Source organism: Felis catus, chromosome B1 (genome assembly GCF_018350175.1).
Source record: "Felis catus isolate Fca126 chromosome B1, F.catus_Fca126_mat1.0, whole genome shotgun sequence".
NCBI lineage: Eukaryota > Metazoa > Chordata > Mammalia > Carnivora > Felidae > Felis > Felis catus.
This window is the reverse complement of record NC_058371.1, coordinates 114,194,323-114,218,218: the sequence shown is the minus strand read 5'-3', so window position 1 is coordinate 114,218,218 and position 23,896 is coordinate 114,194,323. Positions and strand designations below refer to the sequence as shown.

At 41.1% G+C, this 23,896-nt stretch overlaps 1 protein-coding gene across 1 annotated transcript; it reads left to right on the top strand.

The window, feature by feature from the left end:
- Window positions 1–9,073: 9,073 nt before the first annotated feature.
- Window positions 9,074–21,112, top strand: OSTC (oligosaccharyltransferase complex non-catalytic subunit). Its single transcript, XM_011281705.4, has 4 exons — window positions 9,074–9,272; window positions 13,158–13,251; window positions 17,177–17,374; window positions 20,534–21,112. Exons 1-4 carry the CDS (start codon window positions 9,134–9,136, stop codon window positions 20,550–20,552), a joined length of 450 nt encoding a protein of 149 aa, XP_011280007.1. The 5' UTR covers window positions 9,074–9,133; the 3' UTR covers window positions 20,553–21,112.
- The last annotated feature ends 2,784 nt before the right edge of the window (window positions 21,113–23,896 follow it).

Genomic DNA, 23,896 nt, shown 5'->3' with positions numbered 1-23,896 from the left:
TTAGAGTTGCCACCAACCTCCCTGCTCTGAACATTCCCACAGTCTATCCCATGCCCTCATTGTCTCTCATCTGGGCTTTCACACTGAGGTCCTAAAAGTTCTCTCTGCCTCATGTCTGTCTGCTCTCCCATCTGTCTTCCAAACACACACCCGATTATCTCAATTTCAAAAATCCTTCAGTTACCAATCTATCTATTTAGGTAAAATTTAAATGCATTATGACATTGAAAGACCCTCCACAATCAGGCTTCATCCTTCCTTTTAGAGTCATTTCTCCAGCCTTTCTTCCATTAGTCTTCTGTCATATGCAATCGCTCACCTTCCCTTGGCAGGGGAGAAATTCTACCACTGAACCATCAATGCAAGCGACTCACCTTCCCTTGGAATTTCATACCTCTCTGCTTTTGTTCAGACTGCTCCTCGTGCCTGAAAAGCCTGACTGTTAAGGAATCTAGCTCCTCCTTCAATGCCCAGCTCAAATATGAGCTCTTCTGTGAGTCTGGAATTTCCTACCCACAAGAATGAGTAACTTCTGTTCCAGGACTTGCTAAGTAATTTGTCCAGAGCTCCAGTAAGCATGCACTTCTCAGTCCTGCCATTGATTGTGGTGTGTGTGTGTGTGTGTGTGTGTGTGTGTGTGTGTTTCTCTCCTGATCAGAATGACAGTTTCTTGAGGCAGGAATCAGGTACTGGTTATCTTGTCCCTCCTCCACCCTCACCCCAGCACTTAGAACAGAACTTGTCTCTGCTACATTCTCTATAAATGCTTGATGAATGAAGGAGGAAATGGTGAACATTGTCATCACCAGCACTACTGCCTGCCCTCACTGGTCCCCATTTCTCCAAAGGAAAGGAAAGAAGTATGTGAGCATAAGTAGATGCTTTCAGAATATACCCACAATTTTGGCAAAACATGTATTAAAATATGGAAAGGAGCTTTGAGATAGAAAAGAAAGAAGATAGTAATGAGCAAAAACAAACCAAATTTTACTTTTTACCCAGCTACTTACATCTCCCTAGTTAGCAGTAAGGATGGCATCTTGATTGGCATACTGAGATTTGTTCAGTCTCTTAGAAAGAACACCTTGGCCGCAATGTGGAGAGAACTGGGATAGGAAATGGTTGGGTCTGGACTAAGAAGCGGTGGTGGGGACGAAAATGTCGGAACAAACCAAAGAAAAATTAAGGAAGCACAATTGTTAAGGTGATACATTGAAGGATAAAAAGACATGGAAGAGGCAAGGGGTTCATTCACGGATTCATTCCACTAATATTTAATGAGTCCTACTATGTGCCAGCACTGTGGAGGTGCAGGGAATTCTGTGGCAAAAATGATATTGTCCTTGACTTTAAGACACTGAGTTTCTGATACTACAGATGGCTGTCCGTAGTGTAGTAATTAATGTCTGTGTAGTGATGAACATCCAGATACCCTTACGTTGAATGGAAACAAATTTGGGAGGCATTATTATTCACCCCTTCTAGAATACAGCGGTGAACAATACCTGGGTAGAGAGACAGATATACTCATGAAAGACCAGAAAGATGTTTACTATGTTCCAACAAAATACTATTTTTAAAACTTTAGGGGCGCCTGGGTGGCGCAGTCGGTTAAGCGTCCGACTTCAGCCAGGTCACGATCTCGCAGTCCGGAGTTCGAGCCCCGCGTCAGGCTCTGGGCTGATGGCTCAGAGCCTGGAGCCTGTTTCCGATTCTGTGTCTCCCTCTCTCTCTGCCCCTCCCCCGCTCATGCTCTGTCTCTCTCTGTCCCAAAAATAAATAAATGTTGAAAAAAAAATTAAAAAAAAACTTTATTTTAATTACAAAAGTAATATATGTTTATTATAGAAAAGTTAGGAAATACATGCAGTTTCAAAAAAGGAAAAATTCCACAATCTCATCACATAGATATTAATCATCTCTATGTCCCTCAGACTTTTCAGTGCACAGTGCCCAGAAAATACCTACAAAACAAATGGGCCAATGGTCTATATACAATTTTGTGGACGCTTTTCATCATTTAAAACATATTGTAAACATCTTCCATTTCAGAAAATACACTACTACAATATCATTTTTCGTGGTTGTATAGTATTATATCACATAGATACATGTGGTATCTATATCTATATCTATATCTATATCTATATCTATATCTATCTATATAATGTTTATTTATTTTTGAGAGAGAAAGAGCATAAGCAGTGGAGGGGTAGAGAGAGGAAGACACAGAATCTGAATCAGGCTTCAGGCTCTGAGCTCTCAGCACAGAGCCTGATGCTGGGCTTGAACTCAACCAACTGTGAGATCACGACCTGAGCTGAAGTCAGACGCTTTACTGACTGAGCCACCCAGGTGCCCCTACATGGATGTTTCATAATTCACTTAACGAATCTGCTAATTCCAGTTTCGGAAGTAATTGATGATCAGATGGTAATTTATTTCACTGGCTTAAAAAAAATAGTGTCTCTTAAAAGTAATAATGTCTCTTGAGGCCCACACTAATTCAGAACTTCACAGTGAAGAGATTCTGGGAAATATAGTTCCAGTTTAGCTAAATTGACACAATACAAATCCACCACAGTCTAGTCCTTATTAGCATGGTATCCACATATACCTTTTTGAACTATATTTCATTTAATTTTAAAATAAGGGCAGCAGCGAGGCGCCTGGGTGGCTCAGTCGGTTAAACGGCCGACTTCAGCTCAGGTCACGATCTTGCGGTCGGTGAGTTCGAGCCCCGCGTCAGGCTCTGGACTGATGGCTCAGAGCCTGGAGCCTGCTTCTGATTCTGTGTCTCGCTCTTTCTCTGACCCTCCCCCATTCATGCTCTGTCTCTCTCTGTCTCAAAAATAAATAAACGTTAAAATAAATAAATAAATAAATAAATAAATAGGGGCGCCTGGGTGGCGCAGTCGGTTAAGCGTCCGACTTCAGCCAGGTCACGATCTCGCGGTCCGTGGGTTCGAGCCCCGCGTCAGGCTCTGGGCTGATGGCCCAGAGCCTGGAGCCTGTTTCTGATTCTGTGTCTCCCTGTCTCTCTGCCCCTCCCCCGTTCATGCTCTGTCTCTCTCTGTCTCAAAAATAAATAAACGTTAAAAAAATAAAATAAAATAAATAAATAAATAAATAAATAAATAAATAAATAAATAAATAAAATAAGGGCTTTCCCCTAATACAGTGCAACTAGCCCTCGTGCAACTGTAACCAGCTCTCTCCAGGGAGAAAACAAAGGCTTTTTGTTTATTTTGGGGCAAGAATCATCCCTCTTCTAGATAAGTCTTATTCTTTCTTTGATATCCAGTAACTGAAATACTGACAGGTTAAATATTATCAACAAATAGCATACCATAGACGGTAGGAGAATGGGAAACAGAAAGAAGAAAATATTGGTTAGCCTACGTACAAATATATTCATATCAAGATAAGGAAGAAATACTCATAACTGTCCCATTGCTTATTTCTACAACTCTTCACATGGTCACAACTGGTATTTTTAATTACAATTTTCCACTCTCTATTCCATAGTCCCCTTGCCTTCAGCAAAAACTTCAGCTGGCTGAGGTTCTTTATCTGCCAGAGTGATCTAAAACTTAATTCCTGAAGGGTCTGAGCCATTACCAATCCTGACCCTACTAAGTTGTAGTTTTCCATAGACTTTAATCATAGACTTTGGGGGTATTAAGAGGCGCAGGGGATCTCCTGCATCCTAGGCACACTCCCCCTTACTGCCATTTTGTAGTGGCAATCAGAAATTCCCATGGATGTCAGGATCAAACCTCTAGTCGGTATAGTACCCTTTACCTGCTTTTTGATTCACTGGCATGAGGGCACTCAAGAGGTGAGGTGACCCTCTCGGCTCTGTTTAATGGAGCTATTGAGGTGGCCATCCCTTGATGGAAATATTGTTTTGGGGGACTGAAACCCCTAGCCCAGCAGAGCCCAAAGTTGTAGGGAATGGGAACCAAAAGTTTCACGAGTGCATCACTAGAAGTCACAGTGAGAGGAGCTGTTCCCATTTTCTACACTTGATTCCCGGGCCTGTGAATCCTGGTTCCCAGAGAAACAGCCGCATATACTGATCATTGATTTACAGCACACGCTGCATCTTGGCAGGCATTGTTTTAGCTCCAAGAGGTGTTGACATTCAGCTGGCATCATAACTGAGTTTTCAAAAGGCCATTCCACCATTCCACACAGCTGCTTCAAGGTGATAGGGCACATGCTAAACCCAGGAATTCCATGAACGTGAGCCAATTGCCACAATTCATTTGTTGTCAAACAAGTTCCTTGGCCAACAGCGATGCTGTGTGGTATACTGCGATGATGAGCAAGGCATTCTTCAGATCCACACAATGGTGATTTTTGTAGCAGCATTGTGGCCAAGGAAGAAAAAATCGTATCTGGTGTTAAGTGTCCATTTTAGTAAAAACCAAGTGCCTACTGGGAGTGGTCCTATGTGATTAACCTATACCAAGGAGATGGCTCATCTTCCTGGAGAATGATACCATTTTGTGGGTTTGGTGTTGATTTCTTCAGTTGGCAGTTTGGGCACTCAGCAGTGGCTCTAGTCAGATCAGCCGTGATGAGTGAGTCCACGTATAACTTCCATCCCTGTAGCCATGGTCACTTTGTTTGTGGGCCCGCTAGGCAAGGACAGGAGTGATTGGGGAAAGAGGATGACTATCCATAGGATGGATCATCTTATCCACCTGATTATGAACATCCTTCTGTACCTATGTTGCAATTTATTGAGTATCTCCTGGGGCGCAAATATCTTCATACTTTGAACTTTTACAGGAAGGTCTCTCTCCAGACCTCCTCAACAATTTTCCAATTGTGTTCCTTCTAATTCCCTGGCCATCCAGCCAGCCAAATGATTAGTCACTGCCCACGAATCACTATAGACCTGCAACTCTGGTCATCACTCCTTCCAGGCAGAATGAACAGCCAGGTAGATTCTAACATTCTGCTCATTGAAAGGATTCTCCCTCATCACTTCCTTCAAGTGAGGCTCCCTCCAAGTGAATCTGTAGTCATTTACTTTCAGTTACTGCAAGCACATTCTGCAGAACTATCTGTGAAATAGCCTCCTCCCCTTTTCTTCTTCAGTTAACTGGCCACAGGGCACTTTCCATAATGCCCACAGTATAGACTGAGAGAGAAGAGGCAATGTGCAAGGATGTGGGCCATGTGCATCTGGGTTATTTTCTCATGCAACTTACGTGTAATGTTAAGATCTGCATGAGCTTGATCTCCTGTAAAACACTTTCATTTGATGATGGAATGCTGCTGTAGGCTCCATGTTTATTGGCTGATAGGTTAGAGGTTCAGGTTTCATGGTAACTTGTTGCCCATGGTCAATAGCATAGTCTTAACTAAGCTCCAATGGCAAGCCAGAAGCTATTTCTCAGTGAACATATTTATCTTCAGAGGGGGACATAGGTTGGCTGCAAAAGCCTAGGGTTTAGTGCTATGATTCCCCTAAGGGGCTTGTCAAAAGCTCAACAGGGGCGCCTGGGTGGCTCAGTCGGTTGAGCGTCCGACTTCAGCTCAGGTCATGATCTCACCGTTCGTGAGTTCGAGCCCCGCGTCGGGCTCTGTGCTGACAGCTCAGAGCCTGGAGCTTTCTTCGGATTCTGTGTCTCCCTCTCTCTCTGACCCTCTCCCGTTCATTCTCTGTCTCTCTCTGTCTCAAAAATAAACGTTAAAAAAAAAAAAAAAAGCTCAACAGAACATCCCTATCTGCCACAGACATTACGAAGGATATTGGATCTGCTGAGTTATGTGGCCCAAGTGTCAGAGAAGTTTGCTCTCAGCAGGCTGGACCTGTTGCAGAAGCTTTGCTTATTCTGGGTTCCCATTCAAAATCAGCAGTTTATTGGATTACTCACTAAACAGATTGGAATAACACGACCAGAGGAAGTTACGATATGATTAAATTTACATTAATCCACTGTTGTTCTTCAAGATCCATCCTTCTTTAACAAGGGCTGAATTAGCTAACTGAATGCAATGTAGTAGGAATTGCCATAGTGCATCTTTCAGATCTTTGATGATGACATCAGTCTCTGCAGTCACCGCTTTTGTTTTGGTAGGTAAAGCCTGTTCTATTGGTTCGACTTTTTCTTTCCTACCATAAGAGCTCTCACTCTACAGGTCAGGAAACTGATACAGGGATTGCTCCACATCTGAGTATGTTTATTCCAGCTGAACTAATCCCGGCATTCTTACTGCCTCTGGAAGGAGAAGTAAAAGGAGAGCAGCGATGGAAAGGGAACTCGTTCCATGCATTGCTGTCGTCATGATACACATATACCTGTGTTTTACTTGCGAATTTTAATTTTCAAAATTTTCAATAATGACAATGATAACAAAATTCACAATCCAATCTTGCATCAGGAAGAGTTTGATAGAACAGGAGACATAATAGTGCCTCACCCAGGGCCTGGAACAGAGTTGCCACTCAGCAAATACCCGTTGAGCTGGGGAAACAAACATACTCATGCTTAGACAGACCCCGGAGGGAAAGAACATAGCTCACGAGACTGTCAGCTCAACTGCAAAATGTCTTTGTAAATAAATCAGGGTTCAAATTGTGTATTATTATTTGACAAAAAAACAAAAAGGCTACAAATTTCCTCCCTAAATACATATTCAAATAAACTAGTCAGGATAGTATTAATAGTCTTGGTAGCTCTAATTTGTTTAGAATTTAGTTAAAAACTTATTTGTGGGATTGTCCTTCTTTTGATCAGCAGAGCCATTCCTGACTTCAAGGCTTTTTTTTTTTTTAATGTTTATTTATTTTTGAGAGAGAGAGAGAGAGGGAGAAAAAGAGAAATCACGGGGGAGGGGCAGAGAGAGTGAGACAGAATCTGAAGCAGGCTCTGCATCGTCAGCACAAAGCCCAATGCAGGCTCAAACTCATAAACAGGGAGATCATGACCTGAGCCTAAGTCGAAAGCTTAACAAACTGAGCCACCCAGGTGCCCCAAGGCTTTTAATTAATACTTCCTATCTTAAACTTGAGAATCTTGGCAGATATCAGTTTTATGCTCTTATCTTCCTTAAGTGGAGATTTTCTTGTGTGTAGTAAGAATTAGCCATTTTTGCTTGTATGTATAAGTAACTTAGAATGATAAGCTTGACTGTATATAATGTTTTGAATCTGTTTCTTCCAACATTTGCCCTTCTTCATTTATATAAAATATCCACTCACTGACTGATTTGATTCTATGTTTACTTAAGGGCATACTCTAATATCCATGGTTATATTCATTATTTCCTTGGTTTTCGGTTACAGAGTTTATGTTGTGTTTAACCAAAACATTTTCCGCAGAAATATTTTTGGTTAGGACACAGATGGTAACAGATGTGCATTTTTATTCATAAAAGGTTTTTTTTTTTAAATACCTGGCTTATAGAATATTACAAAGTCAAGTTGGCAAATATTTCAAGTTTTAGGATGTTAAAAATAATAATTAGTTGGTTTCTGGAACAAACTTACTTTTTGGAACAGAGTAAAAAAGTGACATTAATAATACATAGATGAATGTGAAGTACTGACTAGGTAGTTTTATTTTGTTCTAAAAAATGTATATTTTAAAAATGTCTAGGTTTGGGGCTCCTGGGTGGCGCAGTCGGTTAAGCGTCCGACTTCAGCCAGGTGACGATCTCGCGGTCCGGGAGTTCGAGCCCCGCGTCAGGCTCTGGGCTGATGGCTCAGAGCCTGGAGCCTGTTTCCGATTCTGTGTCTCCCTCTCTCTCTGCCCCTCCCCCTTTCATGCTCTGTCTCTCTCTGTCCCAAAAATAAATAAACGTTGAAAAAAAAAAGTCTAGGCTTTTTCCCCACAATGTATACAGAATTATTTTGTCCTAAAACATATAGGAAGAAGGATACACTTGCCCCATCTTAAGCATCTCAAATCTTATTTCCATTCAGAGCAAGTCTCAGCCAATCACAAACTATACTACACTTTGTAAGTTTCACTTCTCAAGCTTCAGTTTTGTCATAGTAAAGTGCTGATAGAATTCACCTAATAGAGTTGTCATGAAGATGAAATAAGAACCAGTGTAAATCACTTAACACAGTATCTGCCAAGCAGTGGTTAATTAACGTTTCCCTCCTGAAGCCGCAAAGGAAGCTTACAAACTTTGAATTTCTATTCTTTCCCTTATTTTTTCAAGGCAACATATTCTTAATTGTTCCAAAGTTTTCCTCATTTATAAAACCATGCTAAGTTCAGAAACATTCTGCTTTAGAATTCCCAGAAAATCTTCCAATGTATAAATACTGGTTTTCGTGTAACCCCCCCTCATTAATTATTGCTGATGTTTTGGATATGGAGTTTTAATAGAGACACCAGGCTGATTTCAAGATTTTCGGCCAGAAAGATTTTAGCATTTATGAGGATAGAGATGGTTGAGGGAGAAGCAAAGTGGAGGGTAGGACATGGGTTATTTAAAATAGTATTTTGGTCACGTCAAGGTATCAGCTTTAGGCATCCTGTGGAGATGCCCTCTTGATAATTTTGATAGATCTGAACTGGATATTTTTTAAACTTTGATAATATACTAGTTTAGCAATTATTAATAACAATTGTTATTATGATTGTCCCCACAACTACATCGTGAAGCAAAAGTTCAGCAACTAGGACTTTCTCAGGCTCTTGAAAAAAAACCGCTAATGGAAAAGGCAGAACGTCCCAAACGCTTCCATTCATCCTGTAGCTCTGGGAACCTACAACGCCCGCATCCAATCAGCTTCCAAATCCCCAGCGCCGGCAAGTGGGAGGGGCTCAGATGTAGACTGCCTCCTCTGCTTCTCCGGCTTGGCCACGTCTGACGCCCTGCAGGTCCTTGAAGGTACATAAATCACCTGTCTACTCATTAGCAATAACTGAGCTTATTATTCAAATTTATGCTTAAAAGATTTAATAAGATGTACCTTTAAATCGTGTTGTTTACTCATTCTTCGTAGTTTCTTCTTTTTCCTATATATGTAGGTCTCCTAGAGTTACGGACCTGCAAGTTCCGTTCGCTGGCGCATGCGCCGGCGAACGGGAGGGCGGGCCTGTTTCCGGGTGGCGCGTGGGGCTTGTGGTCGAGAGGCTCCCCTGCCGCTACCAGCATGGAGACTTTGTACCGGGTCCCGTTCTTAGTGCTCGAATGCCCCAACCTGAAGCTGAAGAAGCCGCCCTGGGTGCATATGCCGTCGGCCATGACGGTGTACGCTCTGGTGGTGGTGTCTTACTTCCTCATTACCGGAGGTAACTCGGGCTGGCTCGGGCCCGAGAGGCGCTGAGACGCGGAGAGCCGGCGGCCCCCGAGGCGCGTCCGTTCCGCTCTCAGCCCCGGGGGAAGCATCGCTGTGCTCTAGGTCTTTTCGCAGGGTGGAGGGAATTTCTGGGGTCTCAAGTATTAACAGCCCAGAGGTTCATGTGCCCTCACGCCCTGTCCTGTGTCCTGAGAGGCTACTCTCATTGTTCTCCATGTTCTCACGCCCGTTGCCTTTCCGCACTTCTAGCCTCTTAGCCTAGGGATGCGAATCGAATATATTTTTCAAGCCCAGATTGTAATTCTGTTTATTGCCTGCAATTATCAGGACTCCATCCCCTCCTGTAAATTGTTTGACAGAGGCCCTGGAGAAGTCTAGTCTTGCCCATTCTACTCGGTTGGTCAGGAGGGTTTGGGGACTTTTATCTTTGTGTACAGCCCCTGGAAACGTGGAAGAGACATGACAATCCTTGGGGTTTGTTAACCCACACCTAAGGGTCCGTTGTTGCTTTTTGCCCTGGTCAACAATAAATGTGAATGGAAATTTCCAAATCCACGGTTCCGATTAATATTTAAGATTGGAGTTAGATTTGCAGAAGGTATTGTATTTCAAAAAGCAGAAGTTGAAGATTTAAAGAATAAGGAAAATAGCAGTACTATTAAACACTCCAGAATTGTCCTATCCTGGTGTTTTGTTTTTTTTCCAAATAAAAAGTTGCAAAAGGGGCGTTGTTTTGTATAGTGATGAGTTGGCAATCCGGCTACAATTTTCAGGCCACCACCCTTGCAAGCCACAGTTCCACGATGTACGATGTACTCAAGACTATTCTATTGTACTTCCAGATTTTGAGAAGTGGGGTACTTAACTTAGGTGTTATAAAATTGAAGCTTACAGATTAGGGACAGCAAAAGTTCTCTTTTTAAGGGAATAGCCATAGGCATCTTTATTTTCATAGATGTGAAAAGAGTTGTTAAGAGGGAAGAATGTGAAACTTTGAGGGCTTGGGACTAGAATTTGTCTTTGAATCAACTCCCATCCCAAATCTAGAATAATGATAGTTAACTTAAGTAAAATATATTTTAAATATTTTTTTTTTATGTTGGTAAGATACTGTCCTAACATTGCATTAACATTAACATTTGCTCAGCACGTTAATGGGTGCTGTATTGAATAAATGAAATTTAAAATGCATGTGATTTTAACAAAAAATGAGTCTTCGTCTGCTTTGATCTGCTGGTCTCTTCTCCTAACCCTAACCTCCCTTGGAGTCCAAGCCTTTGTTAGAAGCCTCACAGTTTTCATTCTGTCCACTTATTCCCGTTGATTGTTGTAATGGGGAGATTCTCTGCTCCAATCCCAGGGGCAAATTGCAAAGGACACTTTTTAGTGGCCAAGGCCATGAGGTGTCTCATACAAGGAATCGGTTTTGCCACTGGAAAGGAGTCTCTTCTAAAAACTGTGAGTGTACTTCCATAAATAATGTTCATTGCTGAGAAATATTCAGCAAACAATGCATTGAGGTTCGATTAAGTTCCAGGCCCTAGGTACTGGGAACGACAGTGAACGAAACATAAGGACGCTGTCCTTCTGAAGCTTATAATGTCATGGTTGAGGTTGGTTAAATATCACATAAAGCTTTTTCCACTGCGTTATTTTTTCCATTACAAATTGCCGGAGTTGCACTGAAGGGAAAGAACAAGAGATTATGGGAAAATAACAGGAGTTGGGAACATCACATTGCAGTGTGGTTCCTGGGGAAATGACAGGTTAGCCAAAATGTAAAGAACTGGGGGAGAGGAAATAGTAGGCAAAGGGAAAAGGATGGACAGATACGGAACCAAGAGACCAATTAGGTGGGTTTTGTAGTTGACTAAGACTAACTAGGTTGGTGGCAGTGGAGAAGGAGGAAAATAAATGAAAGATAGTTTGGAAGTAGATTCAGTAGGTCTTGAATGGATTGATTGGGTTATCAGGAGTGATTGGGGAGAATGCAGTGCGAAGGAATCTTAAACTGGTGTTTGGTTTGAGCATCTGAGTAGATGGAAGTGTCATTTGCTGAGATTGAGGAGATGAAGGTTTTTGCTGGGGTACAGTGAACCACAGGTCACTTCGGCATATGTAACAGTTGGGCATGGTTATGTCAAGTTTGCAGATATGAGTCTAGAATTGAGAAAATGGGTCTGTATTGAAGTTGGTTAACAACAAATGTTTTTTGAATGCCTCTCATAAGCCAGGTATTGAAGAACATAGTGAAAGTCCCTGTGCTTAGGGAGCTTACATCTAATTCTACTGGGGCTAACATTGTTTGATCGGTGTTGGCATATTGACCTTTAGCGCATGGAACTGAAAGCCCTGGGAAGGGATGGGTTCAGTTCCGGAGGGAATGTAGACAATGAGGACAGTAGATCAAGCCCTAAGGAATTCCCAGCATGTAGCGGTTTTATAGAAGAGGAGGCCCTGCGAGAGAGGTAGCGAGAAAACATGGACAGGAGTATCACAAAAGCCATGAGAAGCCAATTTTCCCCCAAGGAAAATGGATTTAGTAAACTGGATTGAGTGCTGCCGGGAAGCCTCCTAAGATAACTGAAAAATGTCCATTGAATTTGACACCATGAGATCATTGGCAACTTTGGCAAGAGTAAGATCAGCGGAGGCAGATACCAAGTTCGAGTGAGTTGAAGAATGAAGAATAAGTAAGGAAAGGGAGACAACAAGTTTACCTTTTTTTTTTTTTTTTTTTTCCCCCAAGAAGGGGGTCTCACTTTTTTTCAAAAAGGAAGCATAGTAATAGGATTTAACTAGAAGGGTCTGGAATCCAGGGTTGATGTAGGAAGGAGAGGGTTGAAATACAGGAAGGAGGAGCGATAGCCAAAGGAACAAAGTCTCTGAGAAGGCAGGAGGGGATGGAGTCCTGACAATTGCAGAAGCAATCCCACATTGGTAGGAGGAGGGACTCTTCCTCTCTTGGAGCTGGAGGGAAGGAGGAAGGGATGGCTGTAGATGCCAGCTGGTAGGCTTGGTGGTGGTGGTGGTGGAGAGATTAGAGAAGCCCAATGTGATTGCTTTGTTAGTCAAGGGTGAGGGAGACACAGTCTTAAGGATGTGTAAGAAAAGCTGGAAGTGAGGATGTTGGAGAGTAGATGTGGACAGTGCGAGATCCGGAAAATACTAATGTTGATGGAATTGATCACAGGGACATCGTGACATAAGTGATGGACATTAATGATCATGAATCTCTAGTATTGCCTGTCTGCCTATTGGTATGATTTAAAAATGTCTCCTTATTTTACATTTAAGCAAGAAAATTACTCTAGTCACAGTACCTCTCAATTGACAGCATTTTCTTGAACTAAAAAGGTAGCCTTTAATATTTAATCTCCTTTATGAAGTAATTTTTTTTTAATGTTATTTTCGAGAGAGAGAGCGAGACAGAGTGCAAGCAGGGGAGGGGCAGAGAGAGAGGGAGACACAGAATCTGAAGCAGGCTGCAGGTTCTGAACTGTCAGCACAGAGCCTGACAAGGGGCTTGAACTCACAAACCACGAGATCATGACCTGCCTGAGCTGAAGTCGGACGCTCAACCGACAAAGCCACCCAGGCGCCCCTATTGTGGAGGAATTCTTGAGTATAAGAAACAGTTACTGAATGAATTTCTTTTATGAAATACCTGTTTTAGAGATAGTATGCTAAAATATTGAGTTGAATTTCTGAAAGGTTTATCTAAAGTTTAGGAGATTAGCTGGGCCTCACTTGATTATAATAATACATCAAAGCAGTCCTGTTTAAATATAAATGAATCTTTAGAGACTGATGAAAAGTCTAATCCTTTTTAAAAATTAGGAATCCAATCTAATCTGTACTATTATCTTTCATATAGGAATAATTTATGATGTTATTGTTGAACCTCCAAGTGTTGGCTCTATGACCGATGAACATGGACATCAGAGGCCAGTAGCCTTCTTGGCCTACAGGTAACAGTTGCCTTTTTTTTTTTTTTTTTCAACGTTTATTTATTTTTGGGACAGAGACAGAGCATGAACGGGGGAGGGGCAGAGAGAGAGGGAGACACAGAATCGGAAACAGGCTCCAGGCTCCAAGCCATCAGCCCAGAGCCTGACGCGGGGCTCGAACTCACGGACCGCGAGATCGTGACCTGGCTGAAGTCGGATGCTTAACTGACTGCGCCACCCAGGCGCCCCAACAGTTGCCTTTTTGAATGATTTGGTGGGAAAGAAGGTTGCTGGGGCATGAGTGCTTTTTAAAAATACAGTGAAACCTATGGGTCCATCTGCATTTAGATAATAGCTGTTTTAAAATGCTAAATGCAGAGATGCAGGAAGTGGGCAAGAACAGAAGTATATTATTTATTAGGAAATAATATATTTCACAGTGATTGACATGATCATTTATTTAAAGGAGGGTATTGGTTTAAAATACATTTATAGGCTATTCTGGGGATGAGGAAACTGCAGGTACCAGTTTATTTGTAAGTAATGTTTTTTAATCTAAAAAAATTTTTTTTTTTTTAAATTTTTTTTTTTCAACGTTTTTTTATTTATTTTTTGGGACAGAGAGAGACAGAGCATGAACGGGGGAGGGGCAGAGAGAGAGGGAGACACAGAATCGGAAACAGGCTCCAGGCTCTGAGCCATCAGCCCAGAGCCCGACGTGGGGCTCGAACTCACGGACCGCGAGATCATGACCTGGCTGAAGTCGGACGCTTAACCGACAGCGCCACCCAGGCGCCCCTAATCTAAAAAAATTTTTTAAAATGTTTATTTTTGAGAGAGACAGAGAGCAAGTGGGGGAGGGGCAGAGAGGGGTGGGGGGGAGACACCAAATCTGAAGCAGGCTCCAGGTTCTAAGCTGTCAGCACAGAGCCCGACGCGGGGCTCAAACCCACGAACCTTGAGGTCATGACCTGAGATGAAGTGGAACACTCGACTGACTGAGTCACCCAGGCGCCCCTGTAAGTAATATTTTATTGGAACCAGGGATGCCCATTTGTTTATATACTATCTATGGCTGCTTTCAAGCTGCAGTGCTAAGTGTGACACAAACCATATGGCCTATAAGCCTGAGACATGTATTATCTGGCCATTTAAGGAAAAAATCTGTGAGCCGCTAGACTATACTATTAAATAATAAAATACAATAATAATTTTTGAGGTGCCTGGGTGGCTCAGTCGGTTAAGCTTCTGACTCTTGATTTTGGCTCAGGTCATGATCTCACGGTTCGTGAGATTGAACCCTGTGTTGGGCTCTGTGCCGACCATGTGGAGCCTGCTTGGGATTCTCTCTTTTCCTCTCTCTCTGCCCCTCCCCTTCTCTCTCTCTCTCTCTCTCTCTCTCTGAAAATGAATAAACATTAAAAATAATTTTTGAGACTTAGGTGTTCCATTTGAGTAATGAATCACCATTCCAGTGTGGTTTGGCTTACCTGGGCAGTGCTTATTATGTTGCTTTCTAAATCCACTTGATAACTGTCCATCTAAACATAGCTATATATTTGTATTCATGCTGAACGTTAATGATGTTCCATACATAGCATATTCCTGAAAAAATGTTTGTGATTCTCTGGGAGTAAGGGGTATCTAGATGACAGGAGATCTTGATGGTAGGGAAACCTTTCATACTGTTATCATTGGTACTGTTGGAATTTTGAGCCCAGTGCTCAAAATGTATTATGTGTTGTGTTTTGTGTATGCGTGTATTGTGTTTTCAATTAAGGCAGTTAGCTAACAAAAAATATACCTTCTTTAGATATACCTTTGTATAAATTATCCCTTTAACAGAGGAATTTGCTTTTTGGGGATCCATGGATTCAGAATTTTGAAAGGTCTGTATTGCTAGAAAAAAACATATACGTATGTATAAAAATTTGCATATAATTTTAAGGATTTATAGATTGCTGGAAATTCTTGTGGGGCTCATGGAGCCTTAGTTAAAAATACTTCCTTTTAAAATTTTCCCTTTGAAAAAAAAATAATAAAATGTTCCCTTTGAAACAAGAGGTTTACTCTTGTGAAACTTCTAGAAACATTTCTTACCAATTCAAATTTGAATTTGATAGAAGTTTAAATGTCATTATTTTTTTTTATATGAAATTTATTGACAAATTAGTTTCCATACAACACCCAGTGCTCATCCCAAAAGGTGCCCTCCTCAATACACATCACCCACCCTCTCCTCCCTCCCACCCCCCATCAACCCTCAGTTTGTTCTCAGTTTTTAAGAGTCTCTTATGCTTTGGCTCTCTCCCACTCTAACCTGTTTTTTTTTTTTTTCTTCCCCTCTCCCATGGGTTCCTGTTAATTTCTCAGGGTCCACATAAGAGTGAAACCATATGGTATCTGTCTTTCTCTGTATGGCTTATTTCACTTAGCATCACACTCTCCAGTTCCATCCACGTTGCTACAAAAGGCCATATTTCATTTTTTCTCATTGCCACGTAATATTCCATTGTGTATATAAACCACAATTTCTTTATCCATTCATCAGTTGATGGACATTTAGGCTCTTTCCATAATTTGGCTATTGTTGAGAGTGCTGCTATGAACATTGGGGTACAAGTGGCCCTATGCATCAGTACTCCTGTATCCCTTGGGTAAATTCCTAGCAGTGCTATTGCTGGGTCATAGGGTAGGTCTATTTTTAATTTTCTGAGGAACCTCCACACTGCTTTCCAGAGTGGCTGCACCAATTTGCATTCCCACCAACAGTGCAAGAGGGTTCCCGTTTCTCCACATCCTCTCCAGCATCTAGAGTCTCCTGATTTGTTCATTTTGGCCACTCTGACTGGCGTGAGGTGATACCTGAGTGTGGTTTTGATTTGTATTTCCCTGATAAGGAGCGACGCTGAACATCTTTTCATGTGCCTGTTGGCCATCCGGATGTCTTCTTTAGAGAAGTGTCTATTCATGTTTTCTGCCCATTTCTTCACTGGGTTATTTGTTTTTCGGGTGTGGAGTTTAGTGAGTTCTTTATAGATTTTGGATACTAGCCCTTTGTCCGATATGTCATTTGCAAATATCTTTTCCCATTCCGTTGGTTGCCTTTTAGTTTTGTTGGTTGTTTCCTTTGCTGTGCAGAAGCTTTTTATCTTCATAAGGTCCCAGTAATTCACTTTTGCTTTTAATTCCCTTGCCTTTGGGGATGTGTCGAGTAAGAGATTGCTACGGCTGAGGTCAGAGAGGTCTTTTCCTGCTTTCTCCTCTAAGGTTTTGATGGTTTCCTGTCTCACATTCAGGTCCTTTATCCATTTGGAGTTTATTTTTGTGAATGGTGTGAGAAAGTGGTCTAGTTTCAACCTTCTGCATGTTGCTGTCCAGTTCTCCCAGCACCATTTGTTAAAGAGGCTGTCTTTTTTCCATTGGATGTTCTTTCCTGCTTTGTCAAAGATGAGTTGGCCATACGTTTGTGGGTCTAGTCCTGGGGTTTCTATTCTATTCCATTGGTCTATGTGTCTGTTTCTGTGCCAATACCATGCTGTCTTGATGATGCAAATGTCATTATTTTTAAAAGCAAAACAAAAGTTCTGGGTTAAGGGTTTCTATACATACACTAATTTGCTTTTTAAGCTAATAATTAAAATCTCAGCATTGATTTTACATTGACAGTTGTGTTAGTTGAGGTTCTAAAACTTTTTTGAACATAAGCCCCATGAAGACACAGATTTTGTTGTATCCCCAGAACCTAGAATAGTGCTTGATTCATAATTCAGAGATGGCAGGAATTGAAATGAATATACAGAAATGTGGTAAAATAGTTGTAAGGTTAAGAATAAAAAAGCAGCACAAAAATATTTAAGCAGAAATAGGTCTTTCAATCTAAAGACAGGTTTTTTATTTTTCTGGGAATTTTCATTTATTGTTTAATCTGGTTTTTCTTTTTCAGAGTAAATGGACAATATATTATGGAAGGACTCGCATCCAGCTTCCTGTTCACAATGGGAGGTTTAGGTTTCATAATCCTAGACCGATCGAATGCACCAAACATTCCAAAACTCAATAGATTTCTTCTTCTATTCATTGGATTTGTCTGTGTCCTATTGAGTTTTTTCATGGCTAGAGTATTCATGAGAATGAAACTGCCGTAAGTTATCAAGTACTTTGTATAATCAGCAGTTTAACTTTTGTTGCAAGTTGGTAAAATAATCACTTGGATCACATAAAATCATAGAGGATTTAATTTAACCCTCATTTAAACGGATGAAAATGCTGAGAACCAAAGGAATTTGTGACTTGTTCAAGGTTATAGCTATGGTTAGTAGTAAAATTGAGACCAGTTGTCTTTCTGTCATCTCCATTCATGTTCATGAAAAATGCTTATTTTGCTACAATGTCACTGACCACTGACTGGAGATCTTGTTTCTTTAAATGGCTTTTTGCTTAATCTATAACATATGGGATTTCAGTAGTAATAGTGATAGTAGGGAATTTTTTCAAGGCATTAATTACTGCTGCTCTTTGAATACTGGTATGAGGAAAACCCATTAAGCCTTGGACAGGGAGGGAGTTATTGCCTCTCCAAAAAGATGGGAAAAGGATCGTGTGTGTGTGTGTATAAGATTTTGTTTCAGAAAACATACAATATTTTTAAAACAAAAAAAAATTGGTTTTATGGTAACTTTTGTAATTCCATTTGAGATCGTTAACTTGAAATAGGGACAAGTCTGATCACATTTCCCTACATTCTTATTTCACCTGTGGATGAATTAGTAACTGCAGGAACATGGGACAAGTATACCATACAAAGATTAGCTCTTCATAAATTTATTTTTCAGGGAGTATATTAAACGTCAAGTTTCAACTACACTGATTTCTTAGAACTGATACTCCCGTATTTTATTATAATAGACAGTAAAAGAATACAGGATGTGTGTGTTTCACAGGTTCACTTATTCTGTGGCTTAACCTGTCCACCGTAACATCTCGAGTAGAATGGGCAGACTTCCCCTAGAAAGTCCAAAGGACTCACTTCTCCTGCAGTCATGTTCTCATGCTAAGGCAGGGATGGGAAAGATGGGAAAAGAGCAGCGTTCTCTGTCAGCTGAATATCTGTGTGGCCACATAGTTCCCTCAGACTCCTCTGCCAGTGGCTCTTATTTTTGTCTGGGGAAAACAGTTTTAGCCATTGGCTAAGTTGTATGAAGAATTAGGCACTCCAGCCTCCTCTTTTTGTTCCTCTCTTTTTCTGTCCCTGTTGGAAAAGATACACTTGGTATGGAAGAGGCTGAAGTTTTCCAGAGCAAAACAAGAAAAGAGGAGGCTCCTAGAGAGATCGAGAGGCTACTACAAATTAACAACCAAAACAGATGGAACGTTTGGAGAAATGTAGCAGAATAGAAGTGGGCTGGTTTGGGGCGCCTGGGTGGCTCGGTTGGTTGAGCATCAGACTTTCGATTTGTGGTGCAGGTAATGATCCCAGCGTCCTGGGATTGAGCCTCTGTCACACTGGGCCTGGAGCCTACTTAAGATGCTCTCTTCCCTGTCCCTCTGCCCTTCATCCGTGCGTGCCCCTCCCCCATGCTCTCTCAGAAATAAAAAAAAAAAAAATCTGGGGGGAAAAAAACAGGTGGGCTGGTTTTGTCCATAGAGCCAGATTTGTTTTTATTCTACTTAAGCTTCTCATTCTTCCTTATAGTTTTAGGTGTTCTCCTTAGGATATAAGTGCTTTTCTTTTTAGCTCAGGTATTTGACTTTGAGGATAACAGAGCTATCTACTGCTTTTAAAAAAAAAAAGCTTTGGAAAGTGCTTAATTCTCTGGATTGCCTCCATCTTACTATTGCAATTATTTAGGTTTTTCTTAACTTTTAAAAATTTTTTATTTTAGGGAGCATGAGTGGGAGAGACGGGCAGAGGGATAGAGATGAGAGAGAGAGAGAGAGTGTGTGTGTGTGTGTGTGTGTGTGAGTAGGGCAGGGACAGAGAGAGAGGGAGACACAGAATCCGAAGCAGGCTCCAGGGCTCTGAGCTGTCAGCACAGACCCTGATGCGGGGCTCGAGCTCAGGAGCCGTGAGATCATGATATGAGCTGAAGTCGGAGGCTTGACCGATTGAGCCACCCAGGCACCCCATGGTGTAATGTTCTAAAATTAGGAAAAGTGTTTAGTTCAGAGCAGAGGGATGGGTTTCTATTTTTAGGCAAGTATGTTATTAAAGCTGTATAGGGACGTCAGCTGTGCTGACAGCTCAGCGCCTGGAGCCTGCTTTGGATTCTGTGTCTCCCTCTCTCTCTCTCTGTCCCTCCCCCACTCGCATTCTGTCTCTCTCAAAAATAAGTAAACATTAAAAAAATTTAAAAAATAAAGGCTATATGAAATAGTCTATTGAATAGATTTTATCATGCAGTTGAGGACAGAGTGGCAACAATTGCCTTTTTAGCAATTTGAACTACCATGTGTTAAACCTGATGAAAAAAGCTAGGGAGCTCCTGCGTGAATCCTGAGATCATGAGATCAGTTCAGAAAAGAAATTCTAAAGGAAAGGAGAAATGAGAAGTAAATGTATAATAATAATATCATTTAGGGACTAGGAGAATGCATATAAGCAATTTTTCCCTGTAACTGAAATTTAACTTTAGTACATGTACTAAAACTTTATCTTCCTCTTTTTTGACCCACCACTTTCTAAACTGTTTTATTGCTTCCTCAGCATTTACATTTGTATTCAGCAAATATTATTTGATAACGGTTATTTGCTGGACACTGAACATTAAGCGTAATTTTGCCTTCTAGACTCAGAATCCTTTTCCATTTACGCTTAATTAGGCATAGCAATACTTTTCCGTTCAGTTTATTTCCTTGATGTAATCTGCCATTTCTCATTGTTATCATTGTATACCTGTTGTCATTTTATCCTTTCCTTTCTCTTCTTTTTGTTGTTAATTCTGTGATTTGAGGACATAGATAACCTAGCTATTTGATTGCGTTTTAAATCAGTCCTTGTTGAAGGATAGCTTCACGGCCTGGCTTTTTAACAGCCTCTGTGGGTGTTTGAGTCTCTGCTCATTTGCTTCCAGGTTTGGAGCCATATTGGTTTGTAACTGTATGCTTTGAGGGGAAAGGGTAATGGAACTGAAGCCCAGTAATATATTTATTTATTGGGGAGGCAAGATTCGAAATAAAAACCATAAGGATGAGTCACAATTATATTTTCAGATTGTCATTTGATTCATCATAAAATTTGTTGGGGTGTTTTGAAATGTTGCTTCCTTTTCACTTTCTGTGTTTATAAATTTCATTCCTGCAGGGGCTATCTGATGGGTTAAAATGCCTTTTGGGATGAAATCTGTGGATATTGGATTTGCTCCTGCTAATGAAGTTTTAAAGGCTGTACCAATCCTCTGACGTGAACTATGGGAAAGAACGAAGCAGCAGAAAAGAAGCATCTAGTGAAAACATAGGAAGCATGTTAAAGCTTGAACTAGAATGTGTTCTTGGTGTCACAGAGACAAGCTTATCACAGTATTTTTCCTGCTGGCCTATGCCGACGTACCAATGATGTTAAGTGGCATTTTCTTCTTAGTTTTTCATTTCTTAAAGAAAATATACTCCGTTTCTACAGCTGTAATACTGAATAAAGTGATTATTTTTTACAGCCCCCTTAACATTTTTTGGAGATGATATTTGTGACTTTCAAAAATTAATGTAAAATCAGGAAGCGAGATCCCGTAAGCTGAGAACTCTGGACAGACGATCAGCTTTACCTATGGTGCTTTGCCTTTAAACAGAGTGTGTGACAGTACATTATTTCAGATGTGTCTGCAAGACCGTTTCCTGCACAATAAGGTGTATGAGAGGAGCAGAAATAAATAATTTTTCTAATTAACACCTTTTCTGTTTGTTTTATGAGACTGACACGCTACCACTGCACCAAGAGGGCCACTTATTTTATGATTTAATTAACCAATGGTATTAACTTTTCCATCTATAACTACTCATTCCTACCTATAACTCTCCTAACCTACTGTTGGTAGGTCTAAGGTCTCAAAATGTAGTTGGCAGGTTGCCTTGTAAGGTAGCAATTCTGTACCCCTGTAAATATTCAAACACGGGCTGCATGCATGTTAGAGTCGTAAGTGGTTGTGTGCGAGAACTCCCTTCAGGCATTTGTTTTCAGTAATTAACACAATTGTGAGCACATCTAGAAACACCCCTGCACCGGTCTGGTCTTCCCCTAATTTCTTCTTGCCAGGTCTTCTGGTTCTCCCTGACTGGCTGTGAACATCACTTCTCTAGCTGCTCAACTAGTTCTTGTTCCGAGATCTTCACAGTAAAATTCTATCCCAGGTGATTTTTTTCTAATTCCAAGGCGGATTTCAATGTAGCCATTCATTGAGTAAAATACTCATTCCAAAAGTTTTGAGAAGATATGCCACGTGGCACTGAGCATTATAAGGATGAGTAAAACTGAAAAGGCTCTGTTTTCATAGAGCTTCTGTTCTTGTAGGGAAGCCAGATAAACGAAAGATAGAAACTGTTTGCAAAATGTCAGATACTGATAAATGGCCACAAACGAAGTAAGTCCTAGTATGTTGTAGTGATCACAAGACATGGGAGAGGGGGTTGTTCTACCTCAAGGCCCTGAAAAAGGAAAGCAAGGCCTGTGTGTACTTAACAGCGTTAAAGGTTTAATTTAACTTTAAGTGCATTTGGCCATATTTAAAAACCTTGGCTAAACTAGATGGACAGAAGATAACAGGAAGGTGTTAGGGCTTCAAAAGTTTTCGCACACGATTGAGCAGTGAACGGTTCCTGTTAAACACCACAAGATGGTGCTATTAAGGTTTGGTGGGGTGTTTGGGGGTTTGTTTTGGGTTTTTTTTTTTTTGGTCCCAGCTCTTAAGGTTTTGTTTCTGTGTTAATAATAAATATATCTTTACTAAATACAAAAATATGTTTAAATAACTTGTAAAATTGCAATGTTTTATGTGAAGAAAAGAGTGTCTTGTACTAGACTTAAAATGCTTTTGAGGACGCTAAAATGGCAGGCTCTGATGGAAAGCCTTTCAAGCATTAACATCAGCAGAGGTTAAGTAAATGAGAAGGAGACTAAATTAGTGGACTACATTGGGAACAAACTAGTCTGGTTTCACCACAGAATCCTCCAGGAGTCAATGCTAATTAACACGGAGAAGTGCAAAGTGGGCCGGTGAGAGGCAAAGGAGGCCGCAAGTGGGCCGGTGAGAGGCAAAGGAGGCCGCAAGGCTAACCACGGAAAGCTGTCGTTCCTCGACCTGTGGCTGACAGAGTAGCTGTCGGTCCAGTGGGGATCTCTGCAGCAGAGACCGCCTGTCAGAGGCCTTGGGTGGAAGTGGCTGCTAGGCCCTTGTGTCACTGGCTTGCCAGCTGTGCGGCCCAACCTTGAGATCAGCGTGATCTTGGCTAGAAAGCTGAGGTGAACCCTGACAAAGCCAACGCCAGAGGCTGTCACGTAGCCCCTCTTCCTTGCAGTTAGGCGCTGGGTTGGTCAAAGGGACCCGAGTAGCACATCTCTGCCAGAGATTTATAAAGAAAACATTGTCTTTAGAGAATTAAGATGACAAGAAATCCTATATATCTTGATTATAAAAGAAATCGTATGTCAATGTTTATTTGAATTGGGAAGTGTGAGGTAACTTAGGTTCTTAGTAAATGTTACATACCTAAAGTGGAAAGCTGGAACAGAGGTTATTTTCCCATTATGCCAGCAAGTAAATTGAGATTCATTTGCTGCAGTGCTTGAATTAGAACCCAGGTCTTGCACATAGCAGACCAATTGTTTCCATTATGTGCGGCTATTTCCTGGTACAGAGATTACTCTTTGAACATAGTAATACAAGGTATACACTTGTTTATAAAACACATAGCGCCAGATGCTGGGTTATATCAATGAGAGATGGTGTGAAAAATGAGGGCTTATATCAAAAATACAACCCTTGTTAATTTGGAATTTATAATCTAGTGAGTATAGGCAAACAGGCCAATTCTCTTTTGTTACAGGAACACATGGGAGGAGCATCTATACCTAGATTGGGATGAGGAAAGGCTGAATTTTTTTTCTTTAATTTTTTTTTCAACATTTATTTATTTTTAGGACAGAGAGAGACAGAGCATGAACGGGGGAGGGGCAGAGAGAGAGGGAGACACAGAATCGGAAACAGGCTCCAGGCTCTGAGCCATCAGCCCAGAGCCCGACACGGGGCTCGAACTCACGGACCGCGAGATCGTGACCTGGCTGAAGTCGGACGCTTAACCGACTGCGCCACCCAGGCGCCCCTGGAAAGGCTGAATTTCTTGTAGGAACGATGGGCCTGAAAGTTTCAAATACAAATAACACTTTTTCCAAAATCTCTTTTACTTGTTTTTCTTTATTTTGCTTAATGTGCTGTATACTAAGTACTTAATACGTACTGTTCATTGCAAGTGAGAAAACAGGCTATCTTAAGCAAAGAGCATAATTTATTAGGATACTGGAGTATCGTACTCAAGACAGGAATGCCGCTGTGGCATTAGGAGGGCAGAATTGAGAAGATGGTACTATAAGGACTCTATTGTTTATTTCTGATGTATTCTATGTACTGACTCATGCTCTATATGCAACTGGTCACTTCTATTACTCTAGTTCAGAGCA

Excerpts from the sequence above, each read along its gene's own strand:
- OSTC (XM_011281705.4), top strand. The coding sequence starts at position 9,134 with ATGGAGACTTTGTACCGGGTCCCGTTCTTAGTGCTCGAATGCCCCAAC. Across the intron at positions 9,273-13,157 it reads TTACTTCCTCATTACCGGAG|GAATAATTTATGATGTTATT; the intron begins GTAACTCGGGCT and ends TCTTTCATATAG. Across the intron at positions 13,252-17,176 it reads GTAGCCTTCTTGGCCTACAG|AGTAAATGGACAATATATTA; the intron begins GTAACAGTTGCC and ends TTTCTTTTTCAG.